At 40.9% G+C, this 18,515-nt stretch overlaps 1 protein-coding gene across 1 annotated transcript; it reads left to right on the forward strand.

Annotated features, from left to right (window-relative positions):
* The first annotated feature begins 919 nt into the window (after positions 1-919).
* LOC137901395 (alpha-2-macroglobulin-like) lies at positions 920-17,715 on the forward strand. Its single transcript, XM_068745420.1, has 36 exons — positions 920-1,005; positions 1,151-1,319; positions 1,524-1,680; positions 2,012-2,064; positions 3,379-3,399; positions 3,562-3,727; positions 3,828-3,912; positions 3,997-4,138; positions 4,439-4,556; positions 4,955-5,064; positions 5,155-5,322; positions 5,568-5,795; positions 6,440-6,503; positions 6,606-6,751; positions 7,243-7,392; positions 8,151-8,291; positions 8,392-8,488; positions 8,596-8,761; positions 9,270-9,495; positions 9,851-9,977; positions 10,058-10,179; positions 10,964-11,015; positions 11,325-11,408; positions 11,841-12,017; positions 12,237-12,312; positions 12,685-12,841; positions 13,055-13,129; positions 13,797-13,959; positions 14,052-14,239; positions 14,680-14,892; positions 15,868-15,992; positions 16,533-16,623; positions 16,709-16,777; positions 16,853-16,958; positions 17,309-17,347; positions 17,654-17,715. The coding sequence occupies exons 1-36, from the start codon at positions 920-922 to the stop codon at positions 17,656-17,658; spliced, it is 4,362 nt and encodes a 1,453-aa protein (XP_068601521.1). The 3' UTR covers positions 17,659-17,715.
* The last annotated feature ends 800 nt before the right edge of the window (positions 17,716-18,515 follow it).

Raw genomic sequence — 18,515 nt, forward strand, 5'->3', positions numbered from 1 at the left:
TTATTTCGGAAAATAGTTTATTACAACCTTAATATCTTAATAAGAAAACTTCTCCATCTGTGAGGAAGATGAAGCTTGCATGTCACATCGAGAGGCCGTCACAGTTGCCTGACTGGAATCTAGAGTTGTGTCATTCCCAGGGAGGCATTAGTGCTTAGGTACAATATAAAATACAAATAGCAGTAGAAAAATGCTGATGCTGGTTGGAAAGGGAAGTATAGCTCTTTCTTGCTATGTTTGGGGGAAATCAAAGGTGTTAATACTGAGAAGTCATGTTTGATATTGTTCCTGGCTTTGTCAGTTGTACATCAGAAGATCTCCTGCAGCATCTGTCTCGTGCAAATCTGGACTGAACCAATGGATAGTTTCTGCATAGTCCATGGCTTGGGTAGCAGAACCAGCCAGCAATGTTGTCAGAATGAAAGTCAGTCTGAGGAGACGGGAGGGGAGGCATCTTCTCCGTAAAACATCATAGAGACATTATCTTATTGCCACAAGTCAACAGTGGAAATCCGTGTTTCTACTTCCGTAACATTCAAACTAGGGCTATGAAGATAGCCTCCAAAAGTAGCGAATATATTGAAAAGTACCACTGTGGAAAACAAATTGTGAACACTCGCCATTATTATTCAATTTGTTAATGTATTTATTTTTCTTTGATTTTGTAGAAATGGTCACTTTGCAATCTAGTCTTTCCAAATCTGATTGTACCATTTAAACATTGTTCTTTTTTTGAAGTTGGAACTGCATATAGTACATTAAACAATTTGAAATCTGCAAATGATTGACTATCCACTATTTGTAAATCAAACAGAGTGATTGCATGACGAGTTGCATCATATCTGCGTGAGGAGGGGGTGGATTTGTGCATCGGACGCTATTTAAGAGATGCTGACTGTGAGGCTCTTCTCAATCAATCATGGCTCGTCCAGGGAGTCAAAGATGGACATGGTCATTGTGTGTCTTCCTGAGTTGCGTGTTTGCCGCTCAAGCTGCAGGAAAACCGTAAGTTTACCTTTCGCATAGGATTTGGCATGATTGTACGTAAAGTTTGTGCTGCATGATTTTCTGGATGTGATTATTTTTTTCCCAAAAATGAGAGATCTTTTTGTGTGTGTGCGTGTGTGTGCGCGTGTGTGTGTGTGTATAGACAATACATGGTTGCCATTCCCGCAGTTCTGGAAGCTGGTGTTGAGGCAAAATTTTGTGCGAGTCTCCTGCAGCCAAATGAGACCGTGGTCATGACCGTCACTTTGAAGGATACAACCCTCTTACAACAGATATCCAACGAAGAGTTCCACGTCTGTGTTTCATTTCAGGTCGGATCTTGTTTGCTCATTTTCACAACTTTCAGGATCAAACATCAGTTGAAGCTAAATTGGATTTCATGACATGTAATGTGTTCACATGCAGAGATTTGTTGCACAAAATAAAATGGTATAGATCTACAAATGCTTTTGTAGATCCATGAACATGTAACTTAAGAGTCTTGCAAATGTAAGTTTGGAATCTTTGTGTCTCAGACTCCTTCAGTGCAGAGGAAAGTGGTGTATGATTTTGAGGTGCAGGTGCGGGGCGACACATTTCATTCAAGAGAAGTGAGGAAAGTCATGATCAAAGGTTATCATCCAATGACGTTCATCCAGACAGACAAACCCGTCTACCTCCCTGGACAAAAAGGTAACCGCAAGCAGTCGTTGACCTTGTACACAATTATTAACAGGTTTACAATCAAAAAAAAGAAAAACAGACTTTGGATAGAAAGCTTATTTAAAATATAAAATAATGACAGTATGGATGTGTTCAGAATTTATAAATAGAAATGCGGCACTCACCTTCATATGTATGAAACTTTTTAAATGAAAAGCTCATCAATGGATTACAGAGGTACAATTAATTATTTGATTATCCAGCGCATGTTTGATGGTAAAGCGGCAGTATAATAATGTAGTATAACAATGCTGTATGTGAAATGTTAGCGCTTCATGTGGCCTCTTTGCATTTCTCCCAGTACATTTCAGAGTCGTCACACTAGACACCAAATTGAGACCTGCCAATCAGCTGGTAAGTTTTTGGGGCTCAGTTTTATATTTTTGATCTCCTTTAAAATATATTTTGGGGCATAAGTGGTATCAGGGCTATTTTAAAATACTTACTATTGTTTGTACGCTTGGTAAGCAAAAGAACAACATTAAAGGAGACATATAGAAAAACTCACTTTTCCCATATTTCTACACCATTATGGTGGTATTGGGTCCTTATCAATCCAAAGAGCAAAATAAACCATCCAGTGAATCCTGCATAGTTTGCGTAGTTCTGTAATCACCTCCTGAAAAGCGTGTGGCAGAAATCTCTCCCCCTGTGATGTCACAGAGGGGGAACTTACACAAGATGCATGCATGCAAAAAAAGGAAGAAGTTTGTTTTCATTTTCAGAGAGACAGAAAAGACGGACGCTGTCCTGCAATATCTGTTTGATGATGATGATGAATATATTTATTAGATAGAATGTTAGAGTACAAGTACAGTCACACAGTAGCATGTATTACAGTACAAATAAAGTCAAACATCCTTCCGTTGAAATTCCTTCGTACATAAATCATCCACAATTAACAATACAAATTTAACAATACAAATAGAAATAAAACCAATATTCAATAACTCAATTGATGCAACATGACATTAGAAAAACAAAAATAAAATGATTTTACACCGCCAATGCAAACTAACAATTAATCTAAAATAAATTACACCACTGATGCAAAATGACAATGAATGACAATAAATAACTTACATAAATTACAATAAATTACGAAGGCAATTAATATGTGCAACGTAGGTGGACAAAAAAAGGAGGGGGGGTTTGATCCGGAGAGAGTCGTGATGACTATCTCCGTTTCTGTCCCCCTAAAAGGTGGGGACTTTGCCACTTTGCCACTTTGACCAAAGACTGTCACAGATATTTCACATTATACTCCTGAAAATAATTATGTCGGTTATTTTTTTCATTTTGATGCATCAGATATGTATTTAAACAACAATTAGTTGAAGTGATGCGTCAGCTTTTGTATCAACAGATAGCCAGTGTAAAAGTATTGGGACCAAATAACAATTCATTTGTAAAACAGTTTAAGTTGAATAATGATTCAGGTTTCGGTTTAGTGAGCCAGAACATGCTTGCATGCCAGTAGCTGACTACTGACTACACTAGTAGTTGTGTAGTGAGTTGCGTATTGAACTGATTTACATGAGCGATTGACGTGTACTCTTTGTACACAGAATGCATGGTTACTGATATGTCCCAAAAAATAAATAAATATGTATCAAACAAACCAACTTGTTCTTTAACAAGTCTGTGTGTTTTTTTGTTTGTTTGCAGTACAACATCATTGAACTTGAGGTAAGATGACAGAAAAAAAATTTTTTTTTTACCAAAATCCTTGACAATGTCTGCGAAAGACCAGAGGATTTCCTGTCAAAATTATTATAATTTTTTCTGTGTGGCATTTTTAGATTCACATTTCAATGTGTAATGAGAACCCGCTCTTCCTTTTTATAAAAGGACGGTAATCGCAACAGGATTGGACAATGGTTGAATGAAACATCCAATGGTAAAATACTGCAGCTGTCTTACTCCTTGAACTCGGAGGCTCGCGAAGGAACATACAACATTGTTGTGGAGATTGATGGAAGGAAAAAATCGAAAAACTTCAAAGTGGAGAAATATGGTAATACAAACTCTATTTTAAACTTCTGCATTACTTTCATTATTTTGATCCTGATGATGCAGAAATGTAACAATTATATATATCCCCCCCCCCCCCCCAGTTTTGCCTAAATTTGATGTGACAATAACGTCGTCCAGTGTCGCGAGTGTTGTGCAGAAGGAAGTCAAAGCTGAAGTATGTTCAAAGTAAGTAAAATTATATATTATACTATTAAAGGATGAATGATTGTTCACGTTCCGTTAAACAACTTTGTGCGCCCATCTAATAAGGTACACGTATGGACAGCCTGTACCAGGATCTGTCACAATTGAGTTTTGCCGACCTCTTCAACATTATAACGTGCCTATACTAACCCGTGATGCAGAGGGCGCCCCAGAAATAACGGCCCCCTGCTACAAGGAGACAAAGCAGGTACATTTATTGCAGCATATTCATCAGTAATAGAAATTAGACTCAGGTGTGCTTATACAGTACAATATATAGCAAAAATGAACACAGAAACAACTAAATTGTTGCATTTCGCTTGTTTAATTATGTTATTGGGGGTGAAATAACTGAACAGCTCCAAGAAATATGACGCGCTGTGACAAATTTACATATAGGATGTCATTTTATCTGCGGAGTAATACAAGTAAAGTATATACTGATGGAATTTTGGAATTACCTTTGTTTCCATTTGAATTTTTCTTGTTCTATTTTTTCACTTTACAGACAGACAACAGAGGCTGCGCCACTTTCACCGTCACAATGTCCACCTTTACCAAACTTGACAATAAAGTGTTGCAAGATTGGCTGAACCTCAAGGCCGACATGGAAGAGGAAGGCACAGGCAAGGCTTGTAAATTTTATCGAGAGTCAGCAAATACAAGAAAACCAGAATGCAAATTTAAACAGAGTGATATATTTGTAAAAAAGTCATATTTTTTGTCCAGGTTTTTTTTTTTTTAATTCCGGTAAATATATTTTTTTATTATTAAAAGTTCACACTTTATAACAATGAACAACAAATAATACACACACATACAGGGTCTGTACCATTCACAATGATACAATGATAAAAATAAAAGAAGAAATCAACAAACCAAATTTGAACATAGAAGTTATAAATAATAAGAAAGTATAAATTTAAATAAAATAAAATAAAAAATAACAATAATAATATTAATTAAAAAGAAAAATAATATACCGGTACACATTACACTTGAATTTACTCTACTTCTTTTCCAGGTATTTTATTTTCAAGAGGAAAAAGAATATCCCTTTCTTACATTATTGGAACGTTGTCCTTCACTGACACACCCAAGATTTATGAGCACGACTCCACTGTGGAGGGAAAGGTGAACGGACACGTGGGCCTTAATTCAGTGCAATTATCCACAAAATGAGCAATGCTCATTCTCAGCAATACAAATGTGTGCTTCTGACAGGTTAAAGCAGTTTATCACAATAATACAGCCATTCCTGACATGCCAGTGTACCTATTTATGGGTGAAACATGGTCACCACGAAGGCTACAGAATCTAACGACGGACAGCGATGGCATGGCTGCTTTCTCCTTCAGCACAGTTAATCATACGGGGAACATCCACATCCATGTAAGTAAGAAGTGTAGTAAAGCTGCAATATGTAAGACAATATTTACCATTGTAAGACTCCGACGAGATGAAAATACAGTCCAAAGTCTGTCCAATGTCGCTCTGATGTCACCAGTGGCCAAACTGATTGATATTACAACCTCATTTCCTTTCTTTTTTTTTTTTGGCAATGAAGACCGCAGGCAGGATTGTCCTTCCTCAAGAATCTCACTCATTTCTCTCTGCGTTTCTTTTCTGTAATCCAGATTAGCACTTCGCCTACCCTGGGGTACTCGGGTTATAGATTCCCACACTATGAGAATGCAGATCACACTTTGTCTTTGGCCCAAGAGTTCTCACAAGACATCATAACTGTCAGCTCACTAGAGGTGACCAAGAAGGACGGCCCACTCCGCTGTGACAGAGAAGAGGACATCTCCATCAAATATAGCGTTGTCGGCGAGGCCCAGGCCTCTGTGGATGTGATGTATCTGGTGAGTGGGAGGCAAACTCATTCTTAGCATCAGTCTTCTTTCCCATTGCTACGGCGATGTTAAAATGGTCTTCATATTTGATATGAAGCGATTAGCAAACAAGTTAGGAACATATTGTGTAGAAAGTCCCCTTGGAATAGATACTTTTATTAGTTATTGTTAAACCAATTTTATTTCTCCTCAGGCACATTCTGAACACGAGTTTTATGAGACCTTAAATCAGGATTACTCAACGTTTTGTTTACACATACGCAAAGACAACCAGAGTTAAAGTCACTTCGGGAATAAAGCCCTGGATTTATTGAATTTAGAAACCAGAAAACCTTAATCCACTTGGAATAAATGGACAATACTCATATAGAGCCAGACTAAACCATTCAAGGTACGTTACAACACAGGCAAGCGTTCACCCAAACATTCATACAATGGTGACAGAGGGACGGGAACCATTCACAAACCAAAGAAACAGCCAAATCCATTTCCAGTTCAAATGCAGCCTGCAGAGACCGGGGACCGAACCGCAGCCCTTCTGAACAGCGGGTCACTTACATGACAACTCCCCCAGAGTCATGTCATGCAGCTGTAAAAGGAATTAATCTTGAAAGGAGGACCCATTCATTGTGTCTTTTCTCACATTCTCACAGATCTTGTCGAGGGGTGCTCTTGTCATGCAAGGACTTCAGAGGATTGACATACAAAACAAATCAGGTAGGGGAAAAAAACACTTTCAAAGAAATTCAGCATGACAGTACCTTTTCATCTACAGAGGACCGTGAATGCTTGATGCCGAGAATAGTCGGTTTGTTTCAGTGACTGAGGGCGCGGTGTCCTTCAAGCTGAAAGTGTCTGCAGAGATGGCACCAGAAGTCCAAGTGGTAGCTTATGCTGTCCTCCCCAGTGAGACTGTGATCGCCAAAAGTGCTGATTTCCCCACTGAGAAATGCTTCAGTCACAAGGTCAGCGCGAGATTCCATTCGTGCATATTGGTTGTAGATGGGGTGGCACGCCGGAGCAGCAGGGAGAGCCGTTGTCTCGCAGCAAGAAGGTTCCGGGTTCGATTCCTTCCTGTGTGGCGTTTGTGCATTCTCCCCGTGTCTGTCTGGGTTCTCTCTGGTTTTGGCGGCCACATCAAATTATTATTATTTGGTGGCGGGTGGAAGCCGGAGAACCTGGAGAGAACCCACGCAGACACGGGGAGAACATGCAAACTCCTCACAGAAAGGCCGCAAGTCGGATTTGAACCTGCGACCTTCTTGCTGTGAGGCAACGGCGCTAACCACTGCGCAAACAAAACTACCACGCTCGCGAAATGATTAGAGGAATCCACTTTCTACTGACTGATCTCTTCTGATGCAATGAGGCTTCACCTCTTTACATCACTGTTGATTGATTGATTGATTTGACTGTCAAACCCATCATAGCACTAAAGGGGTGATGTGTGCTTCAGGTATCCTTGGACTTTTCTGAATCCTCTACAGTCCCAGGAGAAGAGACGACCATGCATATCACGGCTCAGCCAGAATCCCTGTGCGGCGTGAGCGCTGTCGATCAGAGTGTCCTCATCAAGGAACCGGGAAAGACCCTGAACGCAGAAACGGTAACTGCTAGGATGAGCGCAGATAAGTGGAAGGCGCAACATTGTCAGTCAAGGTGCAGTTGTCGTCTGCTATTATCTGTGGATCATGCTTAATCCGGTTAATTCCATTTCTTCTTTGTCAGCTGGACATTTTCAGTAATTATGCTGTTATTATTTTACAGGATCCCAAGCACAACTGATGTCATATCTGTGAGCTGTACCCCTCAATAAGAGTTGGCCTTTTAGAAGAATATAAAAGGACAGTTAGGGTTCGATAGGTTGCAGTTTATCCCCAGTATACAGGATACTGTAGCCTTAAACATTTTTACTTCATGCAAGCCAGCTGAATTTGGATAGCAGCTCAGCTCTCTGGCACAGGCTGCCACTTCCCTATTCTGATTCAACATAGTTGAGAATGTTGTCGGTCGTATTCCCACTGAATGTCCAGTTTTAGTTGTGACTGAGGTCAATGAGCGGGCCGACCCCTCAGCTAAGAGAAGAAGAAGTCACTGAAGGAAGGCCTCGTGTTTGGGAAATCGAGGTTGTTTTCTCAAGCTCTGCACTACACGAATCATTCTGATGTTGGATTCAAGAAGGGGAAAAGTGAACTTCAGCGGTTGTCGTGACAATACAATACACACATGTATTCCAGTCATTCTGGTGTTTTGGCCTCTCATCACAGCAGACACCTGAAACACTTTTGTCAGCTACGTGTATCTACACAAAAAGCGTTTTTAATTCCGTTGGTTTGCCTCGCTGACCCATAAATCTCCTTCCAGATATATGATTTGCTGCCTGTCAGGAAAATATCCTATATTCCTTATGACGTTCACGACGCTGTCGAATGTTTGCACGTGAGAGCTAAAAGATACATCATGCCAGATTACGAGGAGAAGGACAACGCTCATGTAGTTTTCCAGGTGCAAACAAATTGAACTCAAAATACATTATAAAGAATATTTCAATATTTTTCTTTGATCCTTCAGTGACGCTTTTTTTTTTTACATTTCTATTATCTAGAATGTAGGTCTGAAGATGGCCACAAACTTGTTTATCCGAGTGCCTTCATGTCTCAGGTACAGAGGAAGAGAATACCACCAAGGGCATCATGGATATGGTGATTTGACATTTATTTTGCTCTTACAACTGATGTCTGCTGAATAGTGACCAGTCTTTAACTGCTGCCCTTTATCTCTGGTGGGATATGTATCGTTTTCGTTTCAGGTGTCCCTATTGCTATGGCATACGACAGTCCTGTAATGGAAAGAACGAGTGTCCGATTAGCAGCGTCACCCGGCAATGCCGGACGCGCTTCTGCCAATGACGCACCGATAGAGACAGTCCGCACCTTCTTCCCTGAAACCTGGATTTGGGACCTGGTGGAAGTTGGGTAAGAGTTTGAAGATGGATATATATTATATTAAAAGACCTTTGATTTCTTGCTGTTTCCCTGCACATATAGATGGCTTGGAAATAATCACATATAAATAATGCAAATAGAATCCCAGGGACACTGACTACCCCCCATTATGAGGCAAGAAAACGTCATGCCAAATAATGTGCAAAAAGGGTGTAATTTTTAAGTTGAAGTGGGGAAATTATTTTGGGCTATTGCGCATCATGTTTTGCTAGATGTCCTCTTTAATGCATGAAGTGTTGTTAAATTATTATTTTGATTACACTTTTTATTTGACGCAGCACAAACTTCCCATTTAGAATAGAATAGAGTAAGTATTTTATTGTCATGACAACAAGTGTAACGAAACTGCGATTTTACACAGGAGATTTACAATCACATTGACTGCGTACTTTTAATGGTACAATTAATCCCACATGGACTCTGAGTTTTGCAAGTCTGTTGTTTCTGGCCAACTGAATGTGTATATTTGTTGATGCAGAAAGTCTGGAACGAAGGACGTGAAGCTTACCGTCCCAGACACCATCACCACCTGGGAGACGGAGACCTTCTGTTTGTCCTCTCAGGGCTTTGGTTTGGCTCCTCGTAAGGAGATGAATGTTTTCCAACCCTTCTTCCTCGAGCTCAGTCTGCCTTACTCCGTCATTCGGGGGGAGCTTTTTGAACTGAAGGCAACCATTTTCAACTACCTGTCCAAGTGCATCATGGTAATGCATGTTTTGACTAGTGTCGGTGTGCCAACATGTTTATAATGAAAACGCTGATGCTATGCTAATGTTTAGCAGGTATAATTGTTATCATATTCACCATCAATTACTTTTGGACCAAAGTACTGTTACCAGTATTGATGACAGAGTTTCCTAAAATATTGTGACTATTTGGAATAATCCCAATCTTCCCATTCAGATTATCATACAGTCTAGAGACCACTTGATGATTTGGTGTCTTTTTTATGAACAAAAATGCTGGGAATATACACCTGAAAATGTCAAGACCAGGATGTTTGCAGGATCTTCAGCAGTTTAAAGTAATGCATTATATATTTCTGTTTGCATTGAACAGGTCACTGTGAGTCCAGCCCTTTCCTTAGATTATTCACTCACCCCCCTCTCTGGTGATCAATACACATCCTGTCTGTGTGACAATGAGCGCAAGACCCTACGCTGGACCATGATCCCGTCAAGCTTAGGTGAAGCTTTTACCATCCTGGCTTTCATCTCCCAAATGTGAAGACACTTGGAATTTACAGGCTCCTCTTGTGGTTTTTAGGAGTTGTGAACGTGTCAGTGACCGCTGAGGCTGTGGCATCCCATTTATCGTGTGGCAATGAGATTGTGATTGTGCCAGAGAGAGGCCGTATTGATGTGGTCACACGTTCTCTCATTGTAAAGGTCAGTAATGTGCAAACAAGATGACAAAGGACAACTTAAGCAGTTAGCTGTTATATGTACAAGAGAAACCGTCTTCTCGCCCACCCGGAACGGGACGGTGTCTCCTTCAAGCTCGGGTCCTCTACCAGAGGCCTGGGTCCGTAGCTGTCTCTCGGACTGCGCTCTTCTCGACGGAAGTGTCGGATGTTGTTCCTAGTGTCTGCTGGAGGCATTTTCCCATCTTGGGAGTTACTTCCCCTAATGCCCCGATCACTAGTGGCCCTACCGTTGGCTTCGCTCCACACATTTTCTGCAGCTCTTCTTTCAGGCCTTGGTATTTCTCCAGCTTTTCGTGTTCCTATTTTATGTCATAAAGTTTCAGGCATGCCGGTATCCATGTGTGTAGTATTGGGTTACAGGCTTTACTATTGTATATATATATTGTATATCAGTCAGGGAAGGCAGGTGAGCCCGTGCCTGACCTGCTTTCATGCAAAAAAGTAAAATGAATTCTATCAAATAGTTACTTTCCATTTAACTTAATGTTAATGAAAGCTTCTATAAACAAGTTATTGATGTTTTGTTCATAAAGAGCGGCGCATGGACTTTGTGTACTACAATTTGTATGTTTAATGAATGCTGATTTTAAACATAACCTCTGAACTGCTGCCGATCAAATGATGACTAAGCTACTCTGTTTGGTTCTTATGTTTGTAAATCTGATTGTGATCACATATATAAAACCTGAGTTAATTACTAAATGCTAAATGGACACAGGAACTCATAGTATTTGCCTCCCACTCAGGCTGAGGGAACTGAAGTGACAAGGACCTACAACTGGCTGTTCTGCCCCAAAGGTCAGTATGGTCCTCAGCAGGGAAGGTTGCGGCGGCAGAGCCAAATACTAGGAGTTAGAAGCCTAGTAGAGAGTGATGATGAAATGTATTACAAGTTTAGTTCTGGTATGCCTATCTTACATTTTTACATACAGTATTATTAAGCAGAATATATTAACATATCCCATCAACACATTGGTTCATTCCTGTCTGAACATGGTTGGATTTGTGAGGCAGCGCTGCTCTATTTAGCAAAGTGATGCCTTGTTCCAGTAAAGAGAACTGTCTGAGGCTACTCGTCTGTGAAGTGTTCTCCATCTCTGCAAACAGGTGAATCCTTGACAGAGGAAGTCGACGTTCATCTCCCTGAGAACGTGATTCCTGGATCTGCCCTTGCTACTCTATCGGTTCTGGGTAATGTAGTTATTTCATTTCCAGCAAGTGCTGCTTTAACCAAACAAATTTAGAAGATTAGATGGATTATCTCTTTTGTTGCCTTATTATTATTATTATTATTATTATTATTTACTTTCAATGATAGGTTGTTTTTGGAGTTGTCGTGTTTTGCATTTTATGCAACCATACACAAAATTTAAGATCCAGAAATAATAATAATAATAATAAGTGGTCAAGAAAATGAATTAATAATTATGTTATTAAAATATAACTACTTAAGAAATAAGTAGACTAACCAAATAAAATAAAGGTAAAATATAAATCATTGAACTTTACATTTGATTCTGGCAAGATAAGAATATTTTGAGTGGCTAACGTCATACTTTACTCACTACACTTTGATTCTTAGAAGTTTTTGTGTGATTCGATTAGTTCAATGACTTTGTGCAGGTGACATTCTCGGTCGAGCCCTGAGGAACCTGGATGGGTTGCTGAGGATGCCATATGGATGTGGTGAGCAGAACATGGCCCTTCTGGCCCCCAACATTTATATCCTCCAGTACCTGAAAGACACAAACCAGATGACCCCAGCAATCATGAAAAAGTCCACCAACTTCCTGACCGGCGGTGAGTCTCAGCAAGGTGGTGCAGTGAGTAGCACTGTTGCTTCATCTCAAGAAGCTTCTAGGTTTGATGTCCTTTCTTTCTCCACATTGTTTTCTTTAATTCTCTCTCTCTCTCTCTCTCTCTGTATAAACAGATTTAACATTGATTATTAAAATCCTATCAAATCTGACTCTATTAGATCCACAATTGTCTGAAAACCACGTCTCTGTTATCACACAGGCTATCAGAGACAGCTGAACTACAAGCATGCTGACGGCGCTTACAGCACCTTTGGATCGGGACCAGGGAACACTTGGTGAGAACATTACTGATCGATCATACAACATGAATATACTTTATTTTCATCTCCTCACATTTCATCTAAAAAAATAAATGCTTAAAGCAGAACACAGCTCCAAAAAAAGGTGAAACATGGTATGCCAAATACATTATCTCATCTCCTCAGCATGCATCAACATATATATATATACTGTATACTGTATATATTGTATATACTGTATATACTGTATGTATATATATACATAGCCCAGGTCTTCAGTCGAAGGAGAGGCACTGAGTCTGGCCAGCAGCACATTCCTCCACCATACACCATCAGACTGGTGTATGGTGGAGGCTACCCTGAAATGCTTTGATATGCTCATTTCATAACTCCGATTAACATCCACAGGCTGACTGCTTTTGTGGTGAGATCTTTTGCCAAAGCCCAGTCCTTCATCTACATTGACCCGTCCAAGATTAAAGAGTCCAAGTCTTGGTTGGATAGAAAACAAAAAGACAATGGCTGCTTTCAGAAGTCCGGGAAACTCTTCAACAACAGAATGAAGGTTAGTTCAAAGATCCTAGAAGTGACCCTTTTTCATCGTCAGCTAATACACGAGTATGCAAGAACTGTATTTGCAAATTCTGTGCGTATCTGGAAACTTGCACTCTGTATGTAAGCAGTGCTTGAAAATGTTTTTGGGACGGGCGCTCCTGTGTGTTGGATGAGCAGCGAAGTTATTGGTGTGTGTGTGTGTGTGTGTGTGTCCTCTCGACAGGGTGGTGTGTCCGACGAAGTGACTCTCACTGCTTATATCACAGCGGCATTCCTGGAGATGAATGAGTCTGTCAATGTGAGTATTTCAGAAATGTACAGAGAAATAATTTACAGTCTATAGCCTTTTTCCCATAATCCTGTTAAACGCAATGTATACCCCCATAAAAAAATATATTGAGACAGTATCTGCAATCCGGATCCGATCCGGATTAAATTCGGTGGTGAGATAGAGGCCCCCACCCTACACGACTGTGTCAAATTCCGCAAACATCGGTTAATAATCAACCGAGATATTTAGGAACACATTTTGAAGCTCCATTGACTGCAACGTTAAGGAAGATTTCAAACTGATCCAGAATCCAGGATCTCTTCTGGATGATTACCAAAATGTGGTAATCTGTTCCTGGTAACATTCCTAACATTTCCTGAACATTTCATCGAGATCCATCTGTAACTTTTTGCATTATTTTGCTAACAGACAGACAGACAGACAAACCAACGGCGGCCTTTTGTGCTACTTGTAACATTGAATTGATGTTTCTGCTGTGTCACTTGTTTAGGATTATTACCTACATTCATAGTTCTCTGTCGAGAGTTCCTAAATATCAACTTTAGTTTTCACAGCAGTCAAAAAAACTACAACGTTATCACAGAAAACACCAAAACTTCCTGTATTTACAGAATTATTTATTTCACTGAGCCGGTAAACTCCTGAGATGACGTGATTTTTTCATCCGATGTAGAATCCGGTAGTGAACAAGAGCTTGCATTGCCTCAGAGAGTCCACCAGTAACCTCAGCAACACCTACACCACCGCCCTTCTGGCCTACGTGTTTACCCTGGCAGGAGACATGGAGACCCGCGCTAACCTTCTGACTCATCTGGACATGATTGCATTAAAGAAAGGTGTGCATCCCACTCCTGGGAATCCTTTTAATGTCATTGTTTGGAACGTGACTTAATTGTCTCTCTGTCTGTTGGCGGACGGCTGTTTGCAGGAGGTTTCCTCCACTGGGATCAGACGGCGACAGAAACCTCCTCTTCTCTGTCTGTGGAGATCAGCTCCTATGTGCTGCTGGCCAGACTTAGCGCCTCTCCTTCGACTGAAGACCTGGGCTATGCCACCCGCATTGTCAGGTGGCTTGCAGGGAAGCAGAACTATTATGGAGGCTTCTCCTCCACACAGGTACAGCCCAGACTTTGTAAAGGTGGACTGTACTATTAAAACTGTTCTATCAAACATTTTGTTTAATGTAGCCTGTCTTGTTGGGGGTTTTTTTGTCTTAGGAATCTGTTAATTAATTTTAATGACGCATTACTTGTACATTAACTCTTTCAGTGCCAGCCATTTTCAGCTCAGCTATATGCTGAGTCCCCCATTTTTCATTCATTTTGCCCCACAGAATATTCTTTTACTTTGACTATGCAAGCACCGAATGCACCGAATGGCTGGCTAATTGAAAACGTATTTAGTCGTCAATAGCATTGAATGAGTTAAACATATACAGGTACAACAATGTTGTCTAGCTTATCAAAAAAAATCACAAAAAATATTTGGGAAAAAAATATTGAACCTGGAACCATAAACGATGAAAAATGTAAGCACGTTTTTGCTTGTGTATTTAGGACACAGTGGCGGCTCTTCAGGCTCTGGCTCTCTACTCGACCTTGGCGTTCAGTCTAGACGGTTCCAGCAAGGTGACGGTCCAGTCTCCCAGTGGCCAGCTGGAATTCGATGTGAACCAAGACAACAAACTGCTGTATCAAGAGGAGGTGCTGAGCAATGTGACAGGAAAGTACAACCTGGAGGCGAAGGGTTCTTCATGCGCGTCAGTGCAGGTCAGTAGTTCCTGCAGTCCTACATACACCATGAACCTTTCAGTAGTAAAGTACAAACAAAAACAAAACAACAACTGTTGTCGTGGAGCCTCCGCCGATGCAAAGTATTCTGAGATCAAAGGGTGTTTGGGGTCTTCCGAACATCCACCTGTGTGCTCCTCCCTCCACTCTTGTAGGTCACCCTATGTTCTAGTCTCTTCTGAAAATAAGTATTAACTCCTGCCATTTCCATCCTTTTGACAAAGTCCACCACCATCTGTCCTTCTATGTTCCTGAATACCAAACTTGTCCATCACTTCGTCATCTCCTCTATTTCCTTCACCAACATGCCCATTGAGGTCTGCTCCAATCACGACTCTCTAAGTCACTCCAGAACTTCTCCTTCTCCTCTAACTCACCTCCTACCTGTGGAACGTAAGAACTTCTCCTCCTCCTCTAACCCACTAACAATATTCAACATGACACCCTCAATCTCCAGCTTCAAACTCATCAGTCTATCCGACACTCGATTCACCTCTAGAACACTCTGCACCAACTCCTCCTTCAAGATAACTCCTCCTCCATCCCTCCTTCCTCTCCTTCATTATAAAACAACTTGAATCCTGCTTCTCAGCTTCTAGCCTTGCTTCCTTTCCACCTGGTCTCCTGGACACAACCTTTCTCCTCATCATGTCCACCAGCTCTCTAGCTTTCCCCGTCATCATCCCAACATTCAAAGTCCCTACTCTCAGTCCTAAACCCTTCCATTCCCTCTTCTCTCGCCGCTGCCTTGTATGGCTTTCACATTTAAGGTTGGTCGCATGTTTAGTTCTGGAAACGTTTTAAGCCGGATGCCGGGAGACGCTAGTTGTGTTACACGAGCTCCTTCTAACCCTGCTATCTATACATCTATATCTACTGTGTTTTGGGTGTGTGCACACACACACACACACACACACATCTCAATCGTATTCTTCTTGTGTCCAAATTTCCCAGATTTCTCTTCAGTACAACATTCCAACTCCCATTGCAGCTTCCAGTCTCAGTGTGGCGGTCAAAACCACGCCCACTCTTGCCACCACATCTCACAGAGCCAAACTCACTCTGAAGCTAAAGTCCCTGTAAGTAATCAACTATATTCGTGATAATGTAAGTTTTTAGGCAATCTGCTCAAATACAACAACAACAACAAAAAAACCTGGAAAAACTTAGTGGAAGACATTTATTTCGACATGGCAGAATTTCTTTGGTGAGTAGCTTCAACAAACTTTTCCCATTTAACACTTCCTTCCTGGAGATACTCGCCAATACTGCTGGCTTAGCATGACGATCAGCAGCTTGAATCAAAACGGAGGAGCCGAGACTTGGAAATGTTGCCTTTTGATGCCAGAGAAGCCCCTTTTGTTTGTGACAGCTGTGCAGAACGACATGCCAAGACGAACACAGTGGAACCTCAGTTTTCGAATTGAATCCGTCCTTCGACGCCGTTCACAACCTGAAACGTTCCTAAACCTAAACTCATTCTATTAGAGGGAAGTGTTCAGTGGTTTATGGTCACCACAAAACCAAATTTAAATATCTCCAAAGACAGATATGAGGAAGTGAACTGGCAGCTACTCTCCCTCTCCCTCTCTCTCATACTGTATATGTTTGCATTTCAGATATAGCGGAAAGGAGAGCAGTACTAATATGGTGATCTTGGATATCAAAATGCTCTCCGGGTTTGTACCGGACTCTCAGTCTTTGCAGAACGTGAGTTATCACCTTTCAGCTAAAGACAACGAGGATAGTTTTCATCTGTTGCTCCTCATGGATGACTCTGAATCAAATCTCGCAGCTCAAACATGCCCTGCTGGTGGATCGGGTTGACTCAAAGGAGGACCATGTACTTGTGTACATACAGGAGGTGAGAGGGAAATTGTGTAGAAAATTTGCTGTTTTCTGGATTTTTGTTAACGATCATGTATTTGCTTTTCGACAGTTGCCCAAGGATATCCCTATTTACCACACCTTAGAGCTCAGGCAGGAGTTCCTTGTGGAGAAACTGAAGCCAGCCGTGGTTGAGATATATGACTACTACCAGCCAAGTAAATAATACAGTACCACAGTTCTCTTTAAATTTTGTCTTGGATAAAGACTAAAGACAATAAAATATTGTCTTCTGGCTACCAGTCATTGTTTACAACAGAGTAACGATGGTGTGTTGAGAATGCACGCTAAACATGGTCAAATGACAGCCAATTAGCTCCTGCGATTGCAGGTTGTACCGCCCCTTTTGCTGTTCACAACAGCCGCATGCAACCTGAGCCTGCTCAAGCATGGAGACGATGGATTCGTATTCAAATGTCTGATAGCGTGTGAAACCACTGAACATGCAAAGGATGTAGCTCTTTTTTTGTTTCATCCCATTCATCGCTCTTCTTCTATTCCCTCTCAGGTGACAAGGCTGAAACAGAATACAACTGCTGTAGTACAGGTAACAGTCTTCTATTACATATTTCAGACGCACTACTAGATTTAAATATTCTAGCACTGTCAGACTTATTACTGCTGTCAAGGAGGGGTTTAAGTCTTTCCTACCCAAAACCAAGACAGTATAAGATATAAGATCTGATATCAATAAAGTATTCTGATTTATATATACTGTATATATATGTGAAGGTCACTATATAAATATATTTTTCTTGCTATTGTTGTTATTGCCATGTTATCGACCTAAATCAAAGTTACAACTAGTTTGCACATGAAGTGCTGACTAAATGTTCTTTTTTCTCTTTTTCAGATTGAATGTGTGGGTCGCTGTTCTGATGGTCACTGTTTCACGTAAGAATTAAAAAGCCTTGGATTGTATGAAAGCTAACCTTCATGTACTTTCTCATCATGACTATTAGCGTAAACATACAAAATGTTGTATGTTCCAAATATGAAATAAAGTGATCTATAGTGTCCTACCTAAAATTGTCTTGTGTTTCAGTTCAAACCTCTTTCACAATTTCCGAAATAAAACCGCTTGTATGCCAACCAACCTACTCTCCTTTATGTACACCTCGGTTCCCCTAGGCCAGGTCGTAATAGTATATTGTAAAGTGGCAAGTGTCATGAAAAAGGTCGGCGATCCCTGATCTAGACCAAACGGAACAAGACCGCAAGGGCTTTTTTGAAATGCTCCTCTTAGACAGGATGTTTGACTGTACTTGTACCGTAATACATGCTACTGTGTGACTGTACTTGTGCTCTAACATTCTATCTAATAAATATATTCATCAGACAATGGTGACCTCTATCTTGGGTATGGCCATGACCCCCTGCATCTTTAGCATTTAAAGTAGGCCAAACGTGATGCTAATCTTCTTTGTGTAACTTAACTGCCCCGGTTTTATTGAGTGTGTGAAAACAACCACAATTAAACAACAATATCAGAAGACTTCTAAATTTGATTAGCATGTCGCAGCGACACGGCAAAAAGGCGATTGCTAGATCTCTAAGGGAGAGCCCACCCACCCTACGGAGGAAGCTCATTTCAGCCGCTTGTACCTGCGATCTTGTTCTTTCGGTCACTCCCCAAAGCTCGTGACCACAGGTGAGGGTAGGAACGGAGATCGACCGGTAAATGGAGAGCTTCGCCTTTCGGCTCAGACGCTGCA

This window comes from Brachionichthys hirsutus, chromosome 11, assembly GCF_040956055.1.
Source record: "Brachionichthys hirsutus isolate HB-005 chromosome 11, CSIRO-AGI_Bhir_v1, whole genome shotgun sequence".
Classification (NCBI taxonomy): Eukaryota; Metazoa; Chordata; class Actinopteri; order Lophiiformes; family Brachionichthyidae; genus Brachionichthys; species Brachionichthys hirsutus.